Below are 26,451 nucleotides of genomic sequence, written 5' to 3'. Positions count from 1 at the left end.
GGGGGGGGGGCTATCCACACTTATTATAGCAAGTAGTTTGCTCGTGAGGAATCTTTAACGGAGAGACACATGTGCATTAAAAAAATTGCGCGTGCTTTGAAAGCGTAGAATAGGTAGGTACCTCACTAATTCCGAGCCTCCTCCACGCTCTCCACTAGCATATCATATCTCCCTTTACTCTTCTCCATGACAAAACGCCCATTGATCATGTCGTTCCCATCTGTCCTCCTCAGGGCGCTCTCCAAATCAGGCTCGATCCCGGCCGCGACGTGCCGCGCAGCCACCCTCGCCCTGGCCAGGTCCTCTGCGACCGAGACCAGCCAGCGGTCGTGCACCTCCGCGGCGACGCCCGACCACGGCTCCTCGTCGCACAGGAGGTAGTTTCCCTCGAGCAGGCAGACGTCCACGTCGGGACCCACGCACAACCCGTCCGCCACCGGATCCTTGACGGCGTGGTCAAACGTCGGCGCGGACACGGTCGCCCGCGGCGTCTTTCCCAGCTCTCGGGTCAGCGCTACCGCAGCCAGCCCGTCGAAAGTCCACGGCGCCCCCCTCCGGGCGATGGCCTCCTCGGCGTTTGGGAGGGCGCGTAACGTAGCGAGCGGGAGGTGGAAGCCGTCGGCCGAGACTGCGATTGTTTTGGGCGTGGTGGGATCGTCACCGCGTCTGTTTTCCAAGATTTTGACTACGTTGGTTGCGATTGTCGTCTTTCCCGAGCCGGGAGGACCTGCAAGCGCGATCAAAAGTCGTGGCACGGGTTGGTCGCGGTCGGTAGTGGTGGTGTGTTTCTCCACGTGATGGTGCCATCTGGAAACGACCCGATCGGCCAAGGATTTGTAAGTCGTTTCCATTGTTGGCAAGTCTTGGGCCGGCGTTGTTTTTGGGAGGGCGAATCCGGGGGGGCTCTTTGAGGTTGCTTGCAGGTATATGCGCTAAATATAGACGCAAACTTCAGTGGCGTTGTCACCTAAAGTATAGTAAACGTTGGGTACAAGTGCGGAGAAAATCAGAGACCTGGAGGTGGGACCGGCCGACGTCACAGTTGGCACTGCGGGGACTGGAGCACCGTGGACGTAATGCTGCCTGCAATTTGAACTTCGAACTGAAGGTTTGTCACTCCGTTCCATCATCGCTCTAAGTTGAAAGTACAAGTCCATGCTCACCATATGTAGGTACTTTCATGCAACGTTTGCAATTTTTTTGCTATTAATAATAGTAGGGCTTGCAAAGGAAGAACTCGAGACGGGCCAAGGCAACAACAACCTTTCTTCCGCCTCCTCATTTTAACTACTGGCCTGATGTTTTTATGTATAGTTCTTGGGTCTTAGAAAGCTGCCACAATGGGCCAGAGAGCTAGTAGTTTTCTTCTGACCAAACCACTCAAATTGCTCGACAAATGTCTTTCTTAGTTTGCCTCGTGCTTATGGTCAAAATCAGAATTTGGCATTCGTTCCTCAATTGTTCGGATTTTATCTCTCGGCAACCGAAAGGTTCCCAAGGCGCGGAACGACTACTATGTCCAGGCACTACTTGCAATAGGTCCAGAGCAGCCAATCCTGGGACCAGAGCTTCAATATTGAATAAAAGCAGGTAACTCAACAAGGGGGTTGCTACCACAACGCGGTAAGTATTTGGCGTTTGACAAGAACAACCCGAGTAATTTTATCAAGCACAGGTTTGAATCAGAGAAGGCGCTTGAAAGTGTGAGCAGGCGAGGCAGGCAGCGTGGCGAAGACACTCTCAGGGCAATGGATATGCTGGTCAGGTGCTTGATGCTACATCGGTAGTCGACATTGGGGTTTGCGCCGGCACATTGGAAGCTACCAGCCGTTCTCCTGTTCAGTGGCACGTTTTCAGGAAAGCCTGCTGGTTGCATAACTGACACTGGTGGAGCGTAGATACATACCTAGCTTGGTATATTCTTGGCTTGAGCTTTACATGAAAGGCAAATGGCAGTAAATCTAAGCCTTGTAAACGACCAACTGTAAGCCTTTCTTTGTACTTATATAACTAATTACTTGACTTGTGTACTGGAAAGGTATTCGCAGCAGCAAACACGGGCTGACAGAAAGGTATAAAAGCTCAAAATGGCCAAGATGGAATTCCGAATACAAACAAACCGCCAGGGGTTGATGTCATTTCTACTAAGTTCAATTGAGAAGACCAGTCTCCTTCATTACAGGCAGCGTAATCCGCGCATATATCATGGCCACGCAAGCAAGCAGATACGGCAAGTTATTTGCTCGCCACTTAAATATGAAACTTTTGACTATACCATGTTGGCGGCATTTACTACCTTTATATATTCAGTTGCTACTTATACGGGCTTCGTCTCTTCATCCAAAGACCATCCTGTGATTCCCACGCGCAGGATAGGGGGTTTGGGTACGACAAAAGATGGAGAAGGAAGAGCACGAGAAGGATCAGGAGGTTGGGTTCGGGCAGCTGATCTCGCTGGTATTTCTGGTGTTGCCTTTCATGCAGCTAATAGAGGCCTACACCCGGCTGTCTGAGTCCAGGTATGACGAGTAAGGGGAGCGAGATGTGGAAGACATCCAGGTGGGTTAAAGTGAATGTAGATAATTTAAAGGAGACTCAAATCGTAAAGCTTCTCAGAGATACCATCATTCACTATTACCCCCAAACCTAAATTGTCGGGATAGACTGTTCACTCACAACACCTGCAAGTACTATTACGTCCAACTATGGTCCACCGAATCAATCCACCGAGAAGATCCTGCCTGTAGCATTGCTTCGTATCATTATACACTATTGACTATATCCTATCGTTTTTGTGCTATGTCTTTAAGCCTTAAAAAGACTGGAAGGTTGTGCGATACAGGAGCTCAGCAAGTGTCCTCTTCTCCTAGACCAATATCTGAGGCGGCCAAAAGGAACTCCATGAATCCTGCACCGGTCTCCTGGAGGTTGAGTTTGTAAATTTCCGCAGTAGGGTAGAATGCGCAAGATGCTGCAGGGTTGCCGAAGCCAAACTCGATCGTGTACGAGAAGACTTTGTTCAGGCTGGGGTCGGAGAAGTGGCGTGAGTAGGCATAGTCATCACTGTTCCAATGAATCAATGTTAGCGCACCAATATCCTGAAAGTCTAAGCTACATGAAGACATTTTCAACTTACCTAGCACCACTCGTGGGGTAAAGGTACGCCGAAGCAGAAATTTCGTAGATTCTGCCGGTGGCTCCGCTCATTGCTGTGCCAGCACGCACACCAGCGTAGGCTGCGTCACGCCAGTCGTCCGAGGGCATGTACTCGCCGTAAACACGTCCCTCTTCCGGCTTGTCTGGCATCAGGCCACGGACAGAGTCATATGTGTCGTTCATGAAGTTCATGTACTAAAATTGCATCATGTCAGTGACTTGCAAAGTCATGCGTGTAAACTTCTTGGCAAAACATACCGGGCGTCTGTTCTGGTTCTCATCGCTTCCCCAGCTGTGAAGGACAATGCCGGTGTACGAGTGCAGATCAATGTACCACCGAATCTTCTTGAACGTGTCCAACACCCACTTGACAGCTCGTGTCTCGGGTTCCGAGAAAGGGGCTGTGCCATGGAATGTCTGCGATGCTGGGTTCGACGATGCAACGTTAGGACCGACACTGGGATCGAACTTCTTCAGGTAGTCCCACAGGAAGTCAAAGTTCCTGTTGAGGTCGATGCCGTAGCTGGCAGCGTTGCCCGGTGTCGCCGAAGCCGGGTTTCTGTTCTTGCGCCAACACGAGTGGGTTGCTTGATCGTGGGCGACGCCGTCAGGGTTGCTGAGAGGGATAAATACGATGCCGGCCTTCAGCGCGCGCTTGACGTCGCAGCTTGTCCAGGTGCGGCCGCCGTAGGTGATGCCCTGGTTGTGCTTGTTGGCGTACAGCAGGTCGGCGATGAAGTAGATGATGTTGTCGGACGAGCCACGCTCGCGCGCGTGGATGGCACCGTTGAAGAAGGCACGGTACCCATCGGTGGCTGTGCAGTTCTTTCCGCTCCCACCGACGGCACCACCAAAGATGGTGCGGTTCTCAAACGTCTTATCGGGGGCCTCGAATGTGTCGAAACCGTACTCGTTGGCGAGGGCGTCAAAGGCCGAACGGATCTCGACGACGCTCAAAAGCTTGCCGGGATCAGTGCCGAGGGGCTGTGTTCCCAAACCCCGGGGGACGATCTTGCCGCCCTCGAACCGATCACCCTCTCCGATGGCGAGACCTGTGTTCCCGCTCTGGCGACGCTGGAGGCTGGGGGCAGCGTCGTGTTCCGACTCCTCGGGGAGGAGACAGGACTTTGCCAACTGCGCAAGGCACAGAGCGAACCAGGCTGATGCGAACCTCATTTTGGGCGTGCGAAATGCTGCTCGGAGGGGACGGAGGAGGGTGAGGCGAGAAAGGAGCAAGTGCGAGAAGGAAACGAGCGCGAGAGAGGGATGTTCGCCATGTTTATTTGCCTTCCTCAATGCCCAGGAATCGGATCCGCTGCGTCACCACTGGTTCCCTACATGGTGCATGATACGGTGGCTCGGGTAAAAGGCAAGCCTTATCGTCTTCGGTGTACCAAAGACATCGCGACTTCCAGCATTTATTTTGTAACTAATTTCAATTGAGCCTCCCGATTGGGCAGCTGCATCAAAATTCACTTGTAGCATAGATGATTGCCCCTGCAGGCTGAGATGATGCCAAGCTGTATAGGCGGGGGACATGCATCAAATCGGGAAGGTGTACATCGAAACTGTCGACTTTTGGAGCTAGCATGGTGAGGAGGCCTTGGAGGTCTTGGGGGCATTGTTGGTAAGAAAAGCGAGAAGAGCAGAAGAAATGAGAGAGAGAACAAACAACCAGAGAGCTAATTGCACCGACGTTGAAATCTCATGCTCATTTGATAAGTAAGTATACTTGGACTTGGTATCGATATACAATCAGTCAATCGGCACCAATTATGATAGGGGGCCCACAGAGCACAGCCGCCCCCAAGTAAACCAACATCCTGGCACAAGAACTGCGTTGCTCATTAAAGTCACGTGCCCGTTGCTATTGCTACAGAGTATCTCTGAGCTATGTGGGGCTTGCGGGGTACCTGGACAGGCCTGCCAAGCATGCCAACCTGCGTCCGCTGGTAATCTGGATTAGGTACAGTACCACCAAGTTCCTGGCTTGCCATTGTTTTGTCAGGAATTGTATCTTAAAGACGTATCGCAGAAATAACTTCCAGAACATGAGATGATTCCGCTATCCAATCGGCGCAGGCTGGCACTTTGCTCCTTTGAATAATTCCTTCAATGGTATTGCTAGAACATCTGCTCAATGCTTTCGGACCAAATTAAAACTGCCCATGAACGGACGGCTGTCTATCTACAGGTATGGTATTTTGGAAAACATGTTCTTTTTCTTTATCTACCTTCTCTCAGAATCTCTTTCTACGTCAGGCTGTGGTGTGGCCATGTTGACGGCGCCTGGCGGATATGCTCTGTCTCCTTGAGTGGGAAAACGTCTCGGAGCTGCGCGGAGCTCGTGATGGAGAAGAGGCGAGGTGAAGCTGCCAGCTATATCGCCAGCATAATCGCTGATACTTGATTACACTATCACTCGCAAACAACCGACAAGAAGCAAACGTTACAAGTGATCGACCCTTGAAATAACCAGCCACGTCCATGTATACTCTCCATGGATAAGGAAGTGGGACTGTCTCGGTCAATTCTCTTTGCTCGGTTAAGTAACCGCGTATCAAGCTCATTACCCCGTCGTATAAATCAAGCTACCCTCAGCTCGGGAGAAAATCGGACTCCCCAACTAGTTCTAATAACCGATTCATAACGTCACATGGCCAACCGGCTGTTAAGTATCATCAAAAGGTATGAAAGATAAACATGCCAGGGTGGTATTTTACTAACTGGTTCGTCCTTGTGAATATCAGGAACGGACAGGGAACATTTCACTATTTACTAATAATTTGCGGAGTGATATGGCCTACTATAGCTGCGCCTGACCTTTGATTGTGGATATTTGGAGATTTGGAGAACCAGCAGGCAGGCGCAATTGTGGGGTAGCAATACTTCCTTCAAGTACTACGTAGTATTCTCTGAGCCGAGCAACCTCACTTCACCGCCGACTTTCGCTTCAATCTCCGCGATATCAAGTGGGGTATGTGGACTATAGCGTATCTAGGCGAGCATTAACACGACATTGCCCACATACGCCGTACGCAAAGTCCGCTGTACAAAATGATGGCTGTCGCCGTCGAGGTGCCATCATGGAGGTATCCAAGAGTCATCCCCTGATTCCTCAGCTGCGGTGCAACAAAGGGACTGCTCTTGCCATTGGACTTTGATATTGCCAAGATGCGATCCTCCGCCATTATTGCCGCCGCCCTTGTGGCGCCCGTTGCGGCAGTCTCGTCGTATGCGGAGAGCCTTTCCAAGAATGCGCAATCCCTCTTCACTGAAGGGATGAGCTGGATGGACAATTACGTGAGTGGCTACACCGGTCGAAGACTTCATCAGTCAATTGTCTCAGGGCGATTGGCTCCCAGGGTCCCCGGGAACTGTTTATCTACTTTCACCATGACCAAAAAGTGGCCTTGAAAGTGGTGATTGGTCTTCCTATTTCTACTTTCAAGCCACTGCTGGTGAATTCGTGACACCGTCGCAAGGCTGGGGTAGACCCTTAAACATAGGGACGTAACCCTGAGTCGAAGCTAATCCTGATATGAGACCTAATAGTACGACAAGAACGCGGGTTACCTATACGACTTTTCGAATTCGGCTGCCTTGCGATATGAAACACGTAGCTCTGCGTGGTATGCCTTTGGTCTTCTTGCCCGCAACGCCAATGACGATGTGCTCGAGGCAGAGAAGGTCATTACCAACATTATCAAAGGCCAATATAAGGACCCAAAGGATGAGTGGTATGGTGATTATCAACAGCAACCAGGGGAACCCGTGGTCGGGAGCCAATACTATCCCGCTACCATATACGGCAGCTGGGATCCCAACTGGAGGGGCTTTGTCGGCACAACATTGATCATGTGTCTCGAAGAATTCTCCGACTTGATCAGTGATCCTACCAAGGATTTGATGCTCGCTTCTCTTCGGAACGCCACCAAGGGGGATGAGTACAGATTTGGAAACCTTGATCCAAAGAAGGACAACCTCTACCCCGCCTACAGGTAAGTCTTGAGGGGAGTCTCTTTTTTTTTTTTTTTTTTTTTAACTAAAATTCCTGTTCGGCGCATAATTCCCGCCTTGTGCTGACTTTGTACAGCAACCCGTCGATTATGAGAGCCTTCATGTCTGGCTGGACAGGTCGGAAATTGAACGAGGAGAACATGACCCGGAGCGGTGAAATGTATGCAAATGAGATTATCGATCTTTTCAACAGGGCCGACACCCTCTCGGAGTTTAACAGCGGAACTTACACCGGTGTTTCTATTTACGGGCTGTTGCTCTGGACCAAATACATTCGCGCCGAGAACTCAACTATGGCCATCAACGGACCCAGGATGCTGAAAAGTACCTGGAATGCGGTCTCTCAGCTGTACCAGCCCAACTTTAGAACTGGAGCTGGTCCGTGGGACCGTGCTTACGGCTATGACGAGAACCGCTATCTTTCGCTCATGTCACTCTGGATCTGGACTCTGGTTGGAAAGGAGTCGAGTTCTTTGGCTGGCAAGCCCGCATCTATCATGTCACATTCGGCCGACTTCGCCTGGGCCCCTCTGTTTGCAGCTCTGGCCGAGACAAACGAAAAGCTCATCAGTGACGACGTCAAGAAGAGCTTGACAACCTTCATTGGGGAGCATACTTTTACTGCCTCGGCATACTCACCTCCTTTTGACCTGGTTCCCCGAAACATTACGACTTGGATGTCAGACATGGTGACCATTGGTGCCGAATCATTTGACGAGATCGTTGTCGGAGGGCCTGCACGGTCTCGAGAGGCGTTCAACCCGGCAGTGATTCAGTGGAATTCCGGAGACGAGATCTCATTCATCACTGTAAGCTCCCACACTTGTCTACCCCCCCTCTTCCACTGATATGTGGCTTTTGGCTCCCGCTAACTTCCCCACCTTCTGTTCCAGCTCTGGCCCACCGAGTTCGCCCTGGATGCTGAAGTCAGTCCCGGCAAGCTAAGCTTGTCATATCCTCGCGGTGACGCTGCTTCGCAGTTCAGCTTCCTAGTTGGTACACACAAGCGTAGGGTTAACATCAACGGCTGGGAAGACCTCATCGGGCTGAAGGTCAATGTTTCGGGCACTGTCAATACGACACATACTCTTCAATTCGCAGGAGCCTATGGAGGCGCTCTTTCGACAGTACGAGACTTTGAGTTCTGGAACTTTACTTACTACATGCCAACTGAAGATGCTCAGGTTATTCCAAACATTGTGCTGGATGTTGCAGCCGTTTGAGATGGGTGGGATTACTGTGGCGTCTCTTGTGGCCCTGAGCTGACCAAAGCGCTAGCCTATTAATATCAAAGCTACAAGTTCTCGTGTCACCGATTATTTGCCATCTCATGGACCCTGATCGAGCCTCGGTATCTTGTGGACGTAATGAATGCATCGCCAAGCTCAATGTCTTTTTTCTTTTTAAATCCGAGTGTTGTTTCAGTTTTGCACTTCGTCACTTTCTGTAATCAAAGCAACAGCGGAGTTCTGTGACATGTGAATGTGTTCACTTTTCTTGTCAGGCCGTTTGCCAGCCAGCTGGCATCTGCAGGGAGAAGCAGGGTTGCGGCAAGTGCGCCCGTAATCTTTTTTTCTTTTTTCTTGCAGGATTCTTTAGATATTGTGCGAGGTGAGGAGTTGACATCTCAGAGATTACAGTGGTGAGAATTTGTAAGTGAGTTGCCTGATTCGTCCCTAGTACCTTGACAAAAAAAACTTCACATCAGACTGCGTCTATTTGCAACCTCTTCCCAGCCTGTCTCACCCTATATACCACTCTAACCCTTTTGACGACCTGTCACATCTCTGCACAGCGCCCCGCTGTTCTCTTTGGGTGACACGGTGAGTGATCCGGCCCTGCTGATCCGGTCCAGACCCTATCTTCAAGGCGCACATGACGATTGAGGCGCTTATTGTCTTTTTTTTTCCTGTGTAGGTCTGGAAGGGATGTTATGGATTTGGACTTGGGCACTGAGTGCTTCGATCCTCGGTCCATGGCATAGAGTTGAAGATCGAGGGACATTTTGAGTAGGTCGAGGGCGGTTTTATTTTATATCTACAATTAGATGGCATTTAGTATCAGAAATGCCGTTTTTAAATGAGGCTTAAGAGGCGTTTGTTTGGTAGTCTATAAGATGGCCATCCCCGAATCTTTAAAGTTTTAGGGGTCCAACAGGGACCTTTTTCAGGGTCTGCGTCAATCTTTCCCAGAAACTGCAAAGGAACATACTCTTTTTGTCGATCTTCACTACAATTTGTCGATTCCATTACCCAGAAATTTCAGGGTAGCCCTGCCAGCATTGTAGATTCCCTTTGTCTCAGCCTTGCATTCTTCTTTGGACTCTAACAGCACTTGTTGAAGAAGCTGCCCTGCGGAGATATCTCTCCGGGAATGCAATCTAGTGGATATAAGCTGCGTAAATACTCGGTATTCGGAGACGCCATCGGTAAGCCCCAGCCCCCTCTTTAGACATACGGATCTTAACGAGACTGCTGACCTGATTAGCAATTATCAGAGCAGGTACTCTATGTGTATTTCTGCATGCGTGTAACGTTGCTCGCCCTTTGTATAGAGGTCTATTGCTTGCAGAGCCCGACAACATGAGAAGTGAAAGATATACATGCTTCTGGTTCCTGCCTTGAGAGCATAGCCGTTCTGGACCAGGCGGAAGCACAACCACGATTTTCTGCAATACATAAACGTAAGCCTTTTTTTTAGGTCCCGAGGCCGCGGTCTACCCGGACTCTCGGTCATAGGTTTTCTTTTTCTACCATTGGTACAGAAAGTCTTTTTTTCCTTTACTCAGAATCAAACCGCTGACATAGTATCAACCAAGAACAGAATCGACAAGGCTTTGTGCGTCCATCATTACCGGGTGCCGGGGGACCTGTCACGTATGGCAGAGACGCCACTGCTTCAGCCTCTACTTTTTATGGCTTTTTGTTGTTTTCCCTTGTATGAATGAAGATGCATTTTATGATTATTCTTTCATCTCATCCCACCCCTTTTGTGCTCCCGGAGGCTTACAACCAAAACGGCAGTCTTCTGGATCAACCATACACACCGCTTCGGCGACCCTTCTGTGCTCAGACCCTTTTCCTTCGGCCTAATACCGACAGTGGACCCCTAAGGGTCCCCCCTTTTCCCACCTGACGGCGGAAAAAGAAACCGGGAAGAGTCATAAGTTGTATGTGGCTTAGTGGACCGAGGCGGCTCCCACAAACAACCAATGCCCTTCTTTTTATGGGGGTGATGGAGTAAGCCGGGGCATTACGAGGGCGAGGTTCGACTATGTACCGCAAATGTCTACAATCCACGCGGCATCTATGCAGCTCTCGCGAGGATTGATGAGGAAGGAGACAAGTCAGAGACTATTGCTTGGTAATGGCCAAAAATGGGGAAGGGCGGCTCGGAAATCTCGCAGGGAGCTTTACGCTATCGTATATTGTTCAAGGCCGGGTTTGGCAACAGGGGCTGGTACAATCCAAGACTTGGCAGCAAAAGATCCCACACCCTTTTCCCTACAGATTTGGCGAAGATGTTTGAAGGATGACGGTGATAAAAGGGATCGGCATCGGCCTCATGGGCCATCATCTCGATCTCGGGCTTGTCGATCATTTCCCAGATTCAAGCATCCCCAGGACCCTTACCTGCCTCACTCATCTACTTACCCCTGAGCTTGTTTTATATACCCGTTGCAGATCACGGGATACACTGTCATACCTATACATCACTCTTCCCTATAGTACTATATACTCTGAAATCATGAAGATCGTGATCTGCGGGGCTGGGCCCGTGGGAGCACTGGCAGCCATCTATGCGGCCAGGAGAGGCCATGAGGTCGAGATATACGAGCTCCGTGGAGGTACGATGCTACATGTTTTTTTTTGTTCACTTTGGCTGTATCCAGACCTCGAAAATAAATGCTCGCCATGTTATCTTTACACGAGACTGACTATATTCTGTAGACACTGCTTTAGAGGAGAGCGAGGTCACCAGGCAGCTGGGCAAGTCCATCAACCTCACAATGTCCGATAGGGGGTTCGAGTCATTACGAGACAGTGGTGACATCGACCTGGTCGGTGACGTTGTTCAGGGGACTCTGGCGGTTCATATGCGTGAAGTACACAAGGCGAGCAGTATAAGTTGTCAAAAGTCAACGAGGATGCGATATGATACGAGAGGAAAGGTGAGCTGAACACTTGGATAGTGTAGACTTTTCACAGTCTTCATGGTCACAAAAAAGAACCAATCATAAAAGCTAACCATGTATCGTCACTCAAACCAACAGCACCTCAACGTCGTAAGCAGGGGTACACTACGAGACATACTTCTCGAACGTGTCCGCAAGCTGCCCAACACCAAGATCTTCTTCAACAGCAAGCTCGTCCACGCAGACCTCAATGCTCGCTTCGCCATCTTCTCCGACTCGACGGTCAAGGAGGCTTGGGGAGCAGAGCACAAGTACAAGCGGGTCACGTTCGACCTGCTCATCGGGGCCGACGGCGCACACTCTGCCGTCCGCCACCAGATGGCCAGGTATACGCACATGAACCTGACGCAGACCTGGCTGGACACTTGGTGGTGCGAGTTCCACATATCTGCGCGGCCAGGAGTACACATGGAGCCGAGGCTCGCGTCGGACGCTCTGCACATCTGGCCCGAAACCGACTTCATGTTCCTGGCCATGCCCAACCGCGACGGCAGCTTCACCTGCAACCTCTTTGCGCCGCGGGCCGTCTTTGACGACCTTGCGATTCGTGCCGGCAGCGGCAAGGACCACGCGGCGGCCGAGATGGCCCTGACCGAGTTCTTCCAACGTCACTTTCCCGGGATAGTGCCGGAGCTGATGACGGCGGCGGAGCTGCGAGAGCAGTTCTCTCGGACGACGCCTTCGGCGCTGCACGACATGCGCGTCTCAAAGGTCAACCACGGCGACCGGTGCGTGCTGGTCGGCGACGCCGCGCACGCCATGGTCCCGTTCTACGGGCAGGGGCTCAACGTCGGGCTCGAGGACGTCCGCATACTCTTCACGGAGTACCTGTGCTGCCCTTCATCGCCGGCGCCGGCGACGAGTGCCTGTCTGGCTGAAAAGGGCGGGCGCAACGCCAGCAGCCCCAGCACCCCGACGACCACGACCACGACGGCAGAGCGGCTGTCGGCGTACAGCGCGCGACGGCAGCCCGACGTGGCCGTCATGTCGACGCTGGCGCTCCGCAACTACGGCGAGATGCGGCACGGCGGGACGGCGGCCAAGCGGGCGCGCCGCGCAATCGAGGAGTCGCTGCAGGTGTGGTTTCCCTCGGCCGGGTGGCGGACGCTATACGCGCGCGTGGCCTTTTCCACCGAGAGCTTTGTCGAGATTGAACGCAAAAACACGCGTCAGGGGTGGATATTGACCGCCTTGGCGTTTTTGTTCTTGTTTATGGTCATGGTTGCGTTGGTGCGGTTGATGCTGTGCTACTACTGTTGAGGGCGCTTTGGGCTGTGTTGTTACGTCTAATGTCGTTGGTAATGAAGGCTGGTATGGGGGCTGTAATGACTCCCCTAACCAGAGGAAGTGTATTGGATACAAAAATGGGTGTTGGTTATCGTCACTAATGATGTTTGACGGGATTAATTCGGCGTTTGGCGGATTTCTTTTTCCTGGTTATGGGTTTCTTTTCTGAGGTTTTATTGGCTGGGTGGTCTCAAGGCAGTTGTTTATGCATGTTTCGTACATTATGTTCATCATGTTATAAAGCAGAACAAGTAAAATAATACAATGTAGCAAGCAAAACCAAGACTAGACTAGAACCAGTCCAAGTAAGCAACGAGGGAACACCACTTGAAGAAACGCATCCGAAGTTCTCTAGTCTGGAAAGCGGGCCAGAACATATAAGCACGTCTCTCGACAGGCAACGTCATACCAAATTTCATCATCACAGCAGATTCTTGTGGAATGCCAAAGCCACTTCGCTCATGTGCGACCAACTATCAGCCGCGGCCGCCGTGGGTTAAGACAGGCGTCAATTTAGCCTCTTGACGTCCCCAGATGCACCCTTTTCTCTCTCTTTTTTGTTTCCGAGCACAGTACAGTTCTGTACAATCTTTGAAAGTGACCGGCGTCCAGATTATTTATGGTATGGCTCGGGAGTGATGACATTTCCGTCAAGATGAATTTGTCTTGGGTTCTTAACCCTCCAACGGAGCTTATCTGCTGTCTGCTTCCGTTGTTTCTAGTTACACTGCAGATTGCCAAACAACAAAAGACGATTATGCATCCCCGATTAATGCAGGCAGCCCTGCATTTTCCCACCTGTGATTTTGCAAAGAGGAGTTAAGAAAAGGATATGGAACATACATGCATGCATACATTAATACCTACGTCTCATCCCACTCGGTCCAGCACGCCAGGTGTCTAACCAATACAGACCTGCTTATCAAAAGATTTGTGGCTCTACCTGGCTGCACTCCTCGTGACAGTCTTTGGCAGGTGTATATGGGTGTTCTTTATGCCACGCTGACATGTAGCACAGCAGAAACCAATTTTTGCATGCCCTGTCAACCCAGAAAATAGAGGCTTGATAAAAAATTTTCAGCATCCGATGGGATGAACGAATGAATTTTCAAGATGGGGATGCAGGCATTATGGGGCTTCATCCAATCCAATCAATATGGCGTTTTGTGGTTTATTTGTCTCATGGGCTGATATTGCCCCAAATGTAGTAGTACTTCAAGGGCGGGTTGAGAATGTTTACTTTGGAGAAACAATTTTCTTCTCTTCTGGTGCCAAGTTCAAAGACGAAAATGAGCAGAAGTCAACCCAAATATTTTCCTTGTTTGAACGAGCCCCCTTTTTTTTTTCATTTACACATTTACATGATTTCAGGGGCTAAACCAGGCAGTTATACCCTAACCCTCTCTGCTGTGACACCATCCAACACCCAATAACAGAGAGCACCATAAGGTCCCCCCTAATCATGACGGCCGTAGCGGCTGTCCCGGACCTGCAGGACGCTGCTGGGTCGTCGACAACAGTACATGCACCCAATTCCTCGGACAGCCCGACCGACTTGGGTTTGCTGTCACCAGCGACAAAGACCATTTCGAAAAACAGTGCAAGACACGCAGCATCAGCACCACCAAATTATGCCGAATCCTCACCAACAGGAAATGCATCATTCACCGGACCCCCATCGCCGTCGGGCAACAATGTCAGCCCACATGGCCGTCATCAAGGAATGAGCAAACTCCGCGCGTGCCTCGTCATCGCCACCCTGTCGGGCGTGAGCTTCCTCAACACGATGGGCTCTGGGATTTTGACCGTCTCGCTGCCGACCATGGCCCGTGACGTAAGGCTCGACGACTCGCTGCTCCTCTGGCCCGCCTCGGTCTACTCGCTAGCCGCGGGCTGCACCCTGCTCGTCTTTGGCGCCGTGGGCGACATCATCGGCCCCAAGCGCGTCTGGATCACCGGCGCCTGCCTCTACGCCGCCTTCACCCTCGGCGTCGGCCGCAGCTCCACTGGCTCCCAGCTCATCGCCTTCCGCTCCGTTCTGGGCGTTTCCATTGCCATGTGCCTCCCTACCGCCGTCAGCCTGACAACCAACGGCTTCGGCGCCGGTCGTTGGCGCAACATGGCCTTTGCCTTTCAGGGAATGGGCCAACCGCTCGGCTACTCGACCGGACTGATTCTCGGCGGCATTTTTACTGATACCGTCGGTTGGCGCTTTGGCTTTTACATCTCGGGTGGCATAAACGCCGTCCTCGCTATCTGTGCATTGATAGTGCTTCCGTCGCCACCACGGGATGAGGAGGAAGAGGAGCAGCAAGAACTAGAGGAAGAAGAAGAAGCGGCCACAGAAGCCACCGTAACTGCTGCCGGTGCAACCAACCGTAACAGCAGATCCAGGTCACTCCTATCCCGCCTGGCGCACGACGTCGACTGGACCGGCACGCTGGCCATCTCGGCCTCGATGGGCTTCCTGTCGTACGTCTTCAGCGTGGTGAGCAAGGACTACGACCGCATGGCGGCTCCGCAAAACATTGCGCTGCTGGTCGCCGCCGCCCTCCTGCTGCCAACCTTTACGCTGTGGGTGGGCCGGCAGGAGCGCCTGGACCGGCCCGCCCTGATACCAAACAGCCTGTGGCGCAAGGCAGCCTTCTCGTCCACCTGCGCCGCCGTCTTCTTCACGTGGGCCGTCTTTAATGCGTTTCAGTACTTTTCGGCGCTTTACTTTGAGCGCATCGAACACATCACGGCGCTCCAGACCTCGCTGCGGTTCTTGCCCATGGTGCTTGTTGGAGCGGCTACCAATATTGTAAAGAGCCCTTTTGAAAGTATTCTCTTGTCTTGACTGGGTGGTCATACTGATACATGAAATCTAAATATAGGTTACAGGATATCTAGTGGAAACAGTCGAAGTCAGGTGGCTGGTAGTCGTATCGGCCATCTTTAGTCTCTTCTCTCCTCTCATTATGGCCCTGGTCAGACCTGGTTGGGGTTATTGGAAGGGTGCATTCTTTGCTATGCTCTTGTCGCCGCTGCACCCTGATGGTGAGTTGAACTTTTCTTCGGTCAATTCAGTCTGCTTTCTCTGCCCTGAATGGACAAAAAGCTGTAGCATAAAAAGCATGAATTTTAGGGGGGAGGCGGGAAACGAACAACTCATTGAAAAATTAGCATATGAATTCTAACTTATTCACACTCCTGAGCAGTGCTATTCACCGTCTCCAACCTTATAATCTCAAGAGTCTACGACGGTCGATCCCAGTCCCTCGCGGGCGCTGTGTTCAACGCCGTGTCGCAGGTGGGCAACTCGGTCGGCCTGGGCCTCACAGCCGTCGTCTCGTCTGCCGTCGCTCGCAGCTATCGCGGGTCCGGTGGCGTCGGGAACGCGATGGAACCACCCCTAACAGCCCGGCCACAATACTTGCCGTCACCACTCGCCATCGAGGCAACGCTCGCCGGTTATCACGCCGCGTTCTGGCTCATGTTTGGGGCAGCAGCATTGGTCCCGGTCATCACGTTCTTGGGGCTCAGGAGAGGAGGCAAAGTTGGTGCCGTTGAGTAAAGGTCTTCACGAAGCTTTTTTTTTTCTCTTTTTGTTCATTGCATTCCGTGTTTTGTTTTTCGAAACTAGGCTCTAGTCATGGCGTTCTGCATATATACACTATTTCAAATATGTGAAAGGTATATGGGTCAGTCCAGCCCATTGATGTTTTAACGATGTGACTGTGGGCAAGGTCTAGTGCGCCTCCTCCGTTGATCTGGGGGTTTTTTTTCAAGTGAGACAGTCCCCCCTGCTCTGACGACACAAGAAAATATTCCTGTCAATGTGAATGTAAAGAGAGGCACCAATACGACTTCCAACCATTTTCCCCTTTTCTTTTCGTTTCACTCATCCAACCCGACTTTTAGGCCCTGTAAAACTTGACAGCTAGCTGATTTGGAGTCAGTAAATTGCTTTTAACACTCAGGTGAAATAGCTGTTTCGCGGAAGAAATTATCTTGGGGGAGTTCACTGCTTACATCGACTGCCGGCTGCTCTTAGTTGTTGTTCGTAATGTTCAGCAAGAATGTCGTGTGGTTCGACGCAGAGGTGTCATTGAGACTACGAGTGCTCAGGCTCAAGAAGTTGGTGTTGTTCTGTGCTCGAGTGCTGTTGGTTGACAGCGTCGAGTTCAAGATGGAGTGGAGGGTTGTTTCAGTGTCGACTGGTACCGCACCGGCGGTGGCGAAGAGTGCCAGGAGAGCTGCCACGGAGAGATACATGGTTATATTGCTTTGAGGGTCTTTTTTGGGGTGGTGTTTCTTCTTGTTTCTTTTTTTTTGTTTGAATCTTCTCAGAGTCTCACTGAGCAAGAAAGCGAATAGAATGGCTTATGGGTGAGCTGGTGAATTGTCGGACTTTCTCCCCTTCATCAAAGAAAACACAGGGTCTGAGTCCTATTTGTATCTACTACTATACAATCTCGCTTGCCCACCACGGGCCGGTGACGTACAGCCTTCTCGGGTGCCACGGCCAGTAATCGCCGCCAGTGAGGAGCATGACCTGGAAGGTTTGTGAGGGCCCTTCACAAGGTTCGTCAGTCCGATCTTCTGGGCCTGAAGCTCTGCAGTGACGATAATAACTCTGATCTCAAGCCTCTGGTCTGACTTTTTCAGCTGTACAAGGGATGACGTTGCTCTGGGGCTGGCAGAAGGAAGGAATTGTTTGCGGTCTTTTCTTTTGTATTCTACTACAGTGCTACAGTGCTATGTTTGTTTCGGCTCGTCTAAAGACCATCTCGACTGATGAGCCAATCCTCGCCGTCCGAGCCTTGTTTTTTTCCCTCATCTTTTCATTTTCCTTTTTAATCGCCCGATCTATCATAAGCTTCTGGGCTATTCTCCATTCTATTACGCATGGCCAGTGGAATTCTTCCTTGTTAGAACAAGTAGGCGATAAGCTCGACACCGATCGAGTGTATCTTGGAAAAAGAAGGCTTGGCAAATCACACCGAAGCATCGCCATGGGCGTGCATGTGCTTTCCACTCTGTATGTCTTTTTCTTTGATGAATACCAATCAAGATGTTGCCTGCCTATCTAATCTCTCCCTTGACACGAGTTCATTCTGGAGAGGATTCTGGATTCAGACTGACATTACTCGAGACTTCGGGGTTGCTTATTGCTACTGTCTCGCTCTATACCTAATGAAATAGTAACTCGTAAATGCGAGTCCCGTCGGTTGATACTGTTCAAAAAATAAGCCAGCGATTACCTTCCACGAAACAGGTTATCGTTTTTTTTTTCGTACTCGCCTCTGACGATTATTCTCCCACCCAACAGGTTTTCTAAAAAAAAAGAAATTAGGAAAGTAAGTACATTATGAAAAGTTTGTACCTTATGGATTTCAAAACATGCCTCAACTTTTTGATCTAGACCTAGGCCAAAGACTCTCCAGCACGAGTCAATAATCCAAGAGCAGCAGCGTGTAAGTCACATGTCATCATGGCGAAAACGAAAAATGGGCAGCAGGTTGGATTTCTTTTAATTTTCTAACCCAGATTAGAACCACTATGACCTGTAAATGAAAAGTACAACTCGAAGACGGCGGCATAGACCACAAAGCCTTGCGGATGGCTTCAACAGTCAACTACATGTTTACTGAGATATACCTAATTTGACGCACCTCTGATATCTAAATTTCTATCCTGACTTGTTGAGAAGCCAGCTCCTCACGTTTCTTTGTGTCCTGCCCTTACCTAAATTTACTTTTAAGTGACGTGATGCTGACAGCCCTAGCGTCGTCATATGCTTTACTGCTATGGTTCTAGCTCAGTTCCGCTCTTTTTATTTTTGGTACACGTTACCTCTTTGACTCAAGCTGCGACTAAGTCGCCACAGTCGGGCTCCGATTTCTGAATTTCTGTTTCCACCTCCGGTAATCAAAGCGGCCTGCCTGCCTGCCTACCTACCAGGAATGGGGAGGGCAACCTCGGTCTCGGAACGCACAACTCCCGATAATCATGCTTCGGTTCCAGCTTTTAACTGCAATGCGCGTGGTATTGTTCAGATTACTTCCAACTTTGCACCGCACCTTCCATCAACCGACCATTCCGTACGAACCATCCACATGGGGCCTCGGTGACTTGAGGAAGATGTGTACTCATAACAAGCTTTACTCCTCTGATCATAAACTGCGAATGCCCTGAATCAGCCATGTGGATATGAAGCTAAACTTCAAGATACTGAGTGGTGTGCATTGTTTACCATTGGCTTGAAGACTTGTAAATAACCCCCTTGATGCTTGATGCTGCCGTTACTACCACGTATTACTACCGTAGACGGCACGCGTTGCGAAACATTATACACACAAACATAGGACCAATATATCGCCATGGAGACTTGCTGATGACACGTATAGCTTTTACCTGCACTGTAGGTGGCTCTCATGAATGCTTAAATCTCTTTGAAAGTAGGAGACCTTGGTCAAATTATCATACCTGCAGATGGCAGTTTACCTTCCACACAGGATAGAGAGATGTCTCTCGAAGATCGTGGTCAAAGTCGTTCGTGACTGCCAGATCAGTCATTCTTTTTGTTCCGGTTTGTTTCGACAAAGAAGAAGGAACGGTACACAATACTTGCCGATCTGCTGGAGATTCGCAAGGTACACATCCGCTACTTCCCTCTCTTGCTTGATTGCCAGTCCTGTCGCCAATCTTTGGGCATCTCCTTCCTTGTCGGTGATTGGCATTGATGTCTCCCAAGCACAAACATGCCTACCCACCTAGATAAGGTGGTTAGGTAGGTTAAGGTGGGTAGGCAGGTAGGTAGGTATGTACCTAGAGAGCGAATATATGTCAATTGTCACACGCCCTGTTTCAATAAACAATAATCAACAAACATCTGAACAATTCCTCATCTCTAACCATCTAAGATCTCCGAAACTTCAATCCCAAAAAGAAAGAACGGCACTCGGATGACTGTTCGTTCCATCAATATTCTCTCATTATCTAGTTCTAGTCTAGTCTAGCAGCACAACATCGTCACTAGTCCTAGCAACAAAAGATTCCTAAATTCCAACACGCTCATCCCTTCACCAAGAGTTCATCTTCTCTAAAACTTTAGCGGATAAACATACTTTCCCCACCCCTGCCCAACCAACAGCCACAAGATGGGTTGTTGCAATCACCTATTCGGTCACCATGGCCGCCGACACTATGAGGGACCCGGACAGGCAGAAGAGGATTACTACCACCAGAAGAAGCACCGCCCTCTCTCTGCCAGCGAGCTCGTCTACGCCGACAAGATTCTCAGCGAGACTCGCTACCCCACACCTCATCCGAACCACGCCGAGGACCAGCAGCAACAGACAACGGCGTCGCGGCGGACATCGTGCTGCGAGCCCCTGGATGATGACCTTTTCAAGACGAGGAGGCAGTTGAGGCGCGAGAAGCGGTCAGACGAGGGCTCTACGTTCCAGGCTGAGCTGAATCAGACGCGCTACAGTCTCAACCGGGCCGAGGACCAGGAGGCCCGCTTTTCGCATGCTCAGCAGGAGCAGAAAAAGGCTGCAGCCGCCGCAGAGCGCCTCAAAGCCCTGACGGAGCGTGAGACTGGCCGCGAGACGGTCGAGATGGCGTACGTGGCCGCCCGTCTCAGGGATCTGGCCGACCAAGCCGAACTGGATGCCCAGCGGGCCCAGACGGAGGCCGAAGAGGCCGTCCGCCGTTACAGTCTGGCCCACGAAGTCGTGATGAGCCAGGTTGAGGCCGGTCCCGAGGAACAGCCCGAAGTGGCGGAGCGCCTAAGGTCCCTGGCCGAGCAGGCCGACCTTCAGACCGACAAGGCCCGGCACGCTGCCAAGAATGCCTCACGCCGCCACAGCCTGATCGAGAGCGCTACAAACCAGGAGACGCAGCAGGCCGTCGCCATTGCCTCACGCCTCAACTCGCTCGCTCTTGCCGCCGAGGAGAAGGCCCGGATCGCCAACGAGGCTGCCGAAACGGCTCATCGCAAGTCCAGCGCGGCTCTGAAAGCCGTCAAAGTCTTGCGCGATGCCGACAAGAATCTTCCTGCGCCTCCAGAGGTACCATCGAGGCAGTCGCCGCAGATTCACCACCACCAGCGTAGCTTGTTCAGGACCCTTGGCGATGCTCTCGGCCTAACTTACGACGCTTCGGCAGCCAAACCTGCTTCCCCGGCGCCTGCACCCCATCGACTGTCGGCTGACGAAATGCCTCCCCAGACGGCATCTTCAGAGCCAAACGCCAACAGACTTCCCACGGTGCAAGAAGTCCCCACTCCTGTACCTGAGTCCGAGAATGCTGCTCCGGTCCCAAAACCAAAACGTACTTGACATACACCACCCTTGATTAATTCCTATGTGCATCACTTGACGCTAAGTCAGTTACGAAGGGCCTGCCGGCCTTGAGACCATTTCTTCTTTAGGACTTGCGCACGTGTAGTCTTCTGTCAATGTGTCGTTTTATTGGGTGTGCTCTCGTGATATAGGTGCACCCAAGTTGAAAAAGGGGATGAAAGAGAACGGGAGGATCACTGATGTTGGATTGAAGTCCTGTCCATCTTTAACATTGCACTGCAAACTCGATGCATACTTTTTCTCAGGTTGAACGGATTAAAATCTGTTACTGGGGTGGCCAGTCTTGTCAACAAATGAACCAAAGGATTAGGCGAGGTGAAGCTTCTTCGTATTAGCAGGCTAGAACTGATGTACTGTGTTCCGTATATTATAAGCATATATCTACATAAAACGTTATAAATACCTCATGATCATGATCGGCCCTCCTCTTGCGCCCTCTCCTCCTGATGCCGTTTGGCATCTTGACTCTGTTTCCGACGCTGCTCTGCCTCCATCTCCTGCATAATGGTGGTGTCGGATGGGAAGTAGACTCTTCGAATGCTCTTGACCATCAGCTCGATTAGGAGAGCCGCCATCAGCGCCGCGACGACAGCCAGCCACCACTTCGGCATGCGCCCGAACCCGTGAATGAAAGACCCCCTGACCGTGTAGGGCCCGATGCTACGAGCGTACACGAGCGACAAGAACAAATTCCAGACGAACCAGCCCGTGACGGTGATGAAGAATCCACCTAGGACGATCCAGGTCTTGTGATGCATCTCGATTAGGCTATCGTTGCAGCATGTTAGTCCAATGGCCATACTCACTTGTGATTTCCAAAGTCGGTGATAAAATAATGAGATAGAAAAAAAAATTGCAAAAAGTGTGAGACATACAGCATTTTGATGTTAATAAAAATGACAACAGCCGTAAACACGGCGGTTCCAATCGGGTATATGGTCGTGTCATCGTCGGAATAAATCGGCGAGTACGCAGCAAAAACCGTAAAGAAGATGACGAGGGCCTCTGTGGCGCCGAGCACCATCCAGCCAAAGTACTTTACAAAGTTGAGCCCCTTGTCCTGTTGTCCCAGGACGTAGAGCTCGGGGACGGCCAGAAGGGTCTCGGCCGAGAGGTCCTGCTCAAAGGTACCCATGAGCACAACGGCGAGCAGGGTGAAGAGGGCGTTGAAAACGGTCAAGCTCGCCGACTCAAAGAGCGACGTGCCCGTGTAGGCATTGTAGCGCGCAAAGAGCGCCTGGTTCAGGTAGAAGACGATCTCCTTCCAAAAGGTGCCGAGGATGTACTTGCTGGTCCGGACATAGTTCCACCTCCCGTGCACGAGCAGAAGCCGCTGGAGGAAGCGGAACTGCGCGATGGAGTAGTCCGATATCCTCGCGGCTTGGAGGCCCTCCTTTCCTGAGATTCCGATACCGACATGCGACGCCTGGATCATGGCAACGTCGTTGGCGCCGTCGCCTATAGCCAACGTCAGGGACCCTGGGACCTTGTCGCGGATGCATTGTACTACCACCGCCTTTTGGGCCGGCGATGCTCGGCAGCAGATGACGGCATCGACTCGAGTCAAAAGATCGTAAAAGAGATCCTTGGAGGTCTTGGACTTCTCCACCTCGGTCAGAGTCAGTCCATCAATGACGACAACCGAGTGCTCGATGGCTCCGTCCTTGACTTCACGCAACACTCCGGCCATTGTTTCGTCGATGTGTGACCCTTCTGCTGAAGCATCCAGTATGAATATATCGGAATAGGGCTGGCAGATCTTGGCAGAATGTCCAATGTTGATTGCCGTCTCGCGTTTGTCACCAGTCAACATCCAAACCTTGATGTTGGCACGCCGAAGCTTGTCGATGGTCTCCGGCACGCCATCCTGCAACTTATCCTCAATCGCAGTGATGCCTGCAAGTTCCAGCTCCAGCTCAATCTTCTCAGCTACCGAGTCGATGCGAGCTTGACGGTCGACCAGACTCGTCTCTGCCTCGTGATACTCTCGTTTCCAAGCTGTGTAGTCTGCCTCTTCAAGATAACGGTAACCAAACAGCAGCGTGCGTAGTCCCTCGGAAGCAAAGTCCTCCATGTGCCTGAAGCATGCCTCAAAGATATCCGCGTCTGGAAGCATTGCAACTTCCGAGGAGATAGTTTCATCATGTAATCCAGATTCTGACCATTCCCCGATCGAGCTCGGCCTGGCCGGACCGGACATTTTCTTAGCCGACTCCATCCGCATGCTTCGCCGCCTGTTCATCCGTCTGTTGACGGCAGCTGCCACTCGATCGACCAACTCTTTCAGCCTTAGCCGTGGTAGCAAAGCACTGTCTGCTCCCTTGCTCAATAATAATATGCGATCTTCGGGAGTCCTCAGAATGACCGACATTCGTTTGCGATCGCTGGTGAATTCAATGACATCCAAGATAGTATATGTACCAAGATCTACATCGTCATTGTTGCCACTCCCCGGGCGCTGCAGCTTGATGGTTTCGCTGTCGCGATCTATCACAACATAGCCCAACTCGCTGGCTGCATTGATCAAAGCTAGCTCGTCTGGTGAGGCAGCTTGGTACTCGATATCGCCCTTGTCGGTCGTCTCGGGTAAACAGGTATTACACAATGCCATGCAGAGTACAAAGTGCAGCGCCTTCTCTGACAGGGGCGTTTCGGGGTTGTATTGCAGATGTTGCATCAGCCCCCGGGTTTCAAGCTCGGTCTCCGGGGCTTCGTCGCTGATGCCCATGTCGTGGTTCCATACATAGCCACCGAGGCTCAGCTTCTGGAAGCGCATCACGTTCTCCGTCAAGGTGCCAGTCTTGTCAGAAAATATGTAGCTCACCTGGCCCAGGTTCTCGATGATGGTGGTGGTATTGGCAACGATTGGCGTGTTGCTTTCGGCGTCGTACATTTCGATGTCCTGCAGCATCCAAAGCTGGCCAATTTTGATGCCCTCAAGACTTATGTATAGAGACAACGGGATCAGAGTGTTCAAGAGGATTATGAAGCCAAAGACCTGTTCGCTGACTGTCAAGCGGACGCCAAACATGTACCAGTTGGTTGGGCCGAACTCTGCCTCGAACTCATCGTTGCCAATCTTGAGACCCACAGCCAACATGACAAGTACAACGATAAGCAATAAAACGATGCGGTTCGTGACGGCCTGCATGGCCGGGTATTTGGCACGTGCGCTCCTGTGCGCATTCATGCGAATTTTGCACTCCTCGCCAGAGTTGATCACGAGGCCGTACGCTTCGCGAGTGTTCCTCATCGTGGAGCCGCGAAACACCACTTGGTCTCTGGTCAGCGGCATCGTCTTATCGCCGACGCGGACGCTGCCGTCAAAGGAATAGATGTCCAAATTTGGGTCTTCGGCGATTACCGTGGCGTCACAGTGACAGATGCCTGCCACGGTTCCGCAACGCTTTGCCAGTAAGGGACATGCCTGTTTGCTTTTTAGGTTCGTCTCCCCATCCAAAGCCATAGTATCGATGTAGGCGATCCCATTCGTGCCCGAGGCCGAAAGCAGAACCAAGTCTGCGGGCACTTGCTCGTCCCTCTGCAGGCGCACAATGTCCCCGACTCTTATGTCCTGCCACTGAACTTGCGACCAAATGTCCTGCCTGGCCGTGCTGTGGTGGTCGGTGTGTCCGTCATGTTTGCTCCCGCTAGCCTGACCACCCTCGCCTATCTGACGCAGCTCCGTCCCGTCACCATAGTCTCGGCCAGCCTCGTCATTCATCCTCTCCCGCTTACTGGAGCGTTTCACTCCAATCCTACCCCTCTTGCACCGCTCCACTTGGGTCTTCACTGCTCCATTGGGGTCCAGGACCCATGCAGAGCTGCGGTTCTCCACCAGGTCAAGCTTATACCTCCTGTAGTCGTCATAACCCTCCTTTGCCATGCTGAAAGCAACAAAGACGATGAGCGGCGCTCCGGTTGTGTATGATGCTACGGGACTGAGGCCTGGTATCAGCTGCAGGATGGCGATGATGAGAAAGTAAAAGTTGGCAATCTTCATAAACTGGAAAAGAAGCTGGCGCGGTATAAAATCCCAAATCGTGTAGCGGCTCGACCGAATAAAGTTTGAGACGTACGGCTTGCCGCTACGTTGGTCGCGCAATTCGACTCCGTCCCGCCAGCGCGCCCCGAGCGGGACCTGGCGGCCGTCTCGACTGGGTGGGACAGGCCGGTGGAAAGACGGCATCGCCGAGACGAGGCGATCCAAGTTGGCCGTCACGTATCGGCGCCATAAGGCCGCCGCACTGTCCGAGGTCCCATGGATGGCGTCGGCTATGCGCAGATGCCGTCTGCGACTCTGCGGCGTGGCTGCTATCCGGGTATCCCCTCCTATAGCTTGCAGTGGGGGCGCCATTGCTAGATCCTATCGTACTCCGGACAGAACCTTCTCTCAACCCCTCTGCCCGGCCTTCGGTTGGACGGCTATTGCAGGATTCAGCGTCACGAGTAATAGCGACTCAAGCAACCAAAAAGTTCGCTGCGCGCAAAATCGAGTGCACCAACTAGTTAGACCTGGCTATAATCATGCAGATTCTGAGACTTCAGAAGCGTCTTCGAGACACCAGAATACATGGCATCAAGTCCAAGCGACGGCGCGCCATGCGGGTTCTTGGGAGCTTGTTGCAAACTGGTACGTATGTATGTATGTATGGGCTTCGTGCTCGGGGGAAAAATCGGAGATGATAAGAGTACGAGAAGAAATGCCTTATTCGTACAGTAGTAATATTGACACAAACACAAAATTAGAAAATAAAAATAAAAATACACGCCGTCCGCGCGACACTGTGGAAAGAAGCGGCAAATTCTAGAACCGCGCCTGTTGTAGAAGGGTAGCTGAAGAAGGAGAGCGCATTCAACGAACGCTAAGCAGCCTCACATTAAACTTCTAGTACCCAGGATAAATGACGTCTGAATCCACCAGCTGCCGTGTTGGGAGCTGGGTATTACCTCGAACGACGGGGGCGGGGTAGAGCGCTAAAATCCGATCGAGCAACCCAACGAGTCAGCCCGAGCTTTTCAGATTGCCGGGAGCCCGCTAGTCGGTGGGTTAAGACTGATCTCCGGTTCCGATGCGTCGGTGCAGAAGAAGAGTGTTCGGTAACTTCCACGACGATAAGAGGAGAAGAGAAGGAGGGGAGACAATGCTTACAAAGAGACCGAGGTCATCCGAAGAGTTGAAAAAAAAAAGAGAAAGAAAAAAAAAGCTACCCTAAAGGTCTTCTGAGATGGAGGGGATGATGAATCAATTAATTCCCTCTTTTTGATTCTTGGGCTGATTTCGTAACCCCAAGGAGGCGCAGCACAAACACATACTCTTGGCGACCTACCCACCCACCTCTATGAGAAATGTCGTTCGAGGTCGTCTTCCATGTGCCAATATACCTGCACTCTACCACTGCCAAGCTGGTCGATCAAGCGTTGGCACCGAGGCTTCCG

General features: G+C 51.5%; 8 protein-coding genes across 8 annotated transcripts; 4 read left to right on the top strand and 4 right to left on the bottom strand.

Moving 5' to 3' along the window:
* Positions 1–125: 125 nt before the first annotated feature.
* Positions 126–851, bottom strand: PgNI_01487 (uncharacterized protein; the record flags this gene model as incomplete). The annotated part of the gene is made up of 1 exon (XM_031121558.1): positions 126–851. One exon carries the CDS (start codon positions 849–851, stop codon positions 126–128), a length of 726 nt encoding a protein of 241 aa, XP_030986208.1.
* Positions 852–2,622: 1,771 nt separating this feature from the next.
* On the bottom strand, positions 2,623–4,332 carry PgNI_01486 (uncharacterized protein; the record flags this gene model as incomplete). Its single annotated transcript, XM_031121557.1, has 3 exons — positions 2,623–3,063; positions 3,137–3,351; positions 3,415–4,332. 3 exons carry the CDS (start codon positions 4,330–4,332, stop codon positions 2,847–2,849), a joined length of 1,350 nt encoding a protein of 449 aa, XP_030988259.1. The 3' UTR covers positions 2,623–2,846.
* Positions 4,333–5,364: 1,032 nt separating this feature from the next.
* On the top strand, positions 5,365–8,438 carry PgNI_01485 (uncharacterized protein). Its single transcript, XM_031121556.1, has 5 exons — positions 5,365–5,844; positions 6,279–6,459; positions 6,712–7,157; positions 7,253–7,985; positions 8,070–8,438. Exons 1-5 carry the CDS (start codon positions 5,813–5,815, stop codon positions 8,397–8,399), a joined length of 1,722 nt encoding a protein of 573 aa, XP_030987034.1. The 5' UTR covers positions 5,365–5,812; the 3' UTR covers positions 8,400–8,438.
* A 2,485-nt stretch (positions 8,439–10,923) lies between these two features.
* On the top strand, positions 10,924–12,631 carry PgNI_01484 (uncharacterized protein; the record flags this gene model as incomplete). Its single annotated transcript, XM_031121555.1, has 3 exons — positions 10,924–11,023; positions 11,127–11,347; positions 11,450–12,631. 3 exons carry the CDS (start codon positions 10,924–10,926, stop codon positions 12,629–12,631), a joined length of 1,503 nt encoding a protein of 500 aa, XP_030987033.1.
* Positions 12,632–13,985: 1,354 nt separating this feature from the next.
* PgNI_01483 (uncharacterized protein) lies at positions 13,986–16,311 on the top strand. The gene is made up of 3 exons (XM_031121554.1): positions 13,986–15,461; positions 15,535–15,697; positions 15,859–16,311. The coding sequence occupies exons 1-3, from the start codon at positions 14,121–14,123 to the stop codon at positions 16,212–16,214; spliced, it is 1,860 nt and encodes a 619-aa protein (XP_030987040.1). The 5' UTR covers positions 13,986–14,120; the 3' UTR covers positions 16,215–16,311.
* Positions 16,312–16,690: 379 nt separating this feature from the next.
* On the bottom strand, positions 16,691–16,915 carry PgNI_01482 (uncharacterized protein; the record flags this gene model as incomplete). The annotated part of the gene is made up of 1 exon (XM_031121553.1): positions 16,691–16,915. One exon carries the CDS (start codon positions 16,913–16,915, stop codon positions 16,691–16,693), a length of 225 nt encoding a protein of 74 aa, XP_030987039.1.
* Positions 16,916–19,803: 2,888 nt separating this feature from the next.
* On the top strand, positions 19,804–20,988 carry PgNI_01481 (uncharacterized protein; the record flags this gene model as incomplete). The annotated part of the gene is made up of 1 exon (XM_031121552.1): positions 19,804–20,988. The coding sequence occupies one exon, from the start codon at positions 19,804–19,806 to the stop codon at positions 20,986–20,988; it is 1,185 nt and encodes a 394-aa protein (XP_030987038.1).
* Positions 20,989–21,322: 334 nt separating this feature from the next.
* Positions 21,323–26,201, bottom strand: PgNI_01480 (uncharacterized protein). Its single transcript, XM_031121551.1, has 3 exons — positions 25,892–26,201; positions 21,888–25,492; positions 21,323–21,780 (listed from the first exon to the last, which is right to left on the bottom strand). Exons 2-3 carry the CDS (start codon positions 25,367–25,369, stop codon positions 21,423–21,425), a joined length of 3,840 nt encoding a protein of 1,279 aa, XP_030987037.1. The 5' UTR covers positions 25,370–25,492; positions 25,892–26,201; the 3' UTR covers positions 21,323–21,422.
* Positions 26,202–26,451: the final 250 nt, after the last annotated feature.

The sequence above is a fragment of the Pyricularia grisea genome (genome assembly GCF_004355905.1).
Source record: "Pyricularia grisea strain NI907 chromosome Unknown Pyricularia_grisea_NI907_Scaffold_1, whole genome shotgun sequence".
Taxonomy (NCBI): Eukaryota; Fungi; Ascomycota; class Sordariomycetes; order Magnaporthales; family Pyriculariaceae; genus Pyricularia; species Pyricularia grisea.
The sequence above is the reverse complement of the archived record's forward strand: the minus strand, read 5'-3'. Positions and strand labels throughout refer to the sequence as shown.

Excerpts from the sequence above, each read along its gene's own strand:
- PgNI_01480 (XM_031121551.1), bottom strand. The coding sequence starts at position 25,369 with ATGGCGCCCCCACTGCAAGCTATAGGAGGGGATACCCGGATAGCAGCC. Across the intron at positions 21,781-21,887 it reads TTTATTAACATCAAAATGCT|CCTAATCGAGATGCATCACA; the intron begins GTATGTCTCACA and ends CTGCAACGATAG.
- PgNI_01483 (XM_031121554.1), top strand. The coding sequence starts at position 14,121 with ATGACGGCCGTAGCGGCTGTCCCGGACCTGCAGGACGCTGCTGGGTCG. Across the intron at positions 15,462-15,534 it reads TTGGAGCGGCTACCAATATT|GTTACAGGATATCTAGTGGA; the intron begins GTAAAGAGCCCT and ends ATCTAAATATAG. Across the intron at positions 15,698-15,858 it reads GTCGCCGCTGCACCCTGATG|TGCTATTCACCGTCTCCAAC; the intron begins GTGAGTTGAACT and ends ACTCCTGAGCAG.
- PgNI_01485 (XM_031121556.1), top strand. The coding sequence starts at position 5,813 with ATGGCCAACCGGCTGTTAAGTATCATCAAAAG. Across the intron at positions 6,460-6,711 it reads TGAGCTGGATGGACAATTAC|TACGACAAGAACGCGGGTTA; the intron begins GTGAGTGGCTAC and ends GAGACCTAATAG. Across the intron at positions 7,986-8,069 it reads ACGAGATCTCATTCATCACT|CTCTGGCCCACCGAGTTCGC; the intron begins GTAAGCTCCCAC and ends CTTCTGTTCCAG.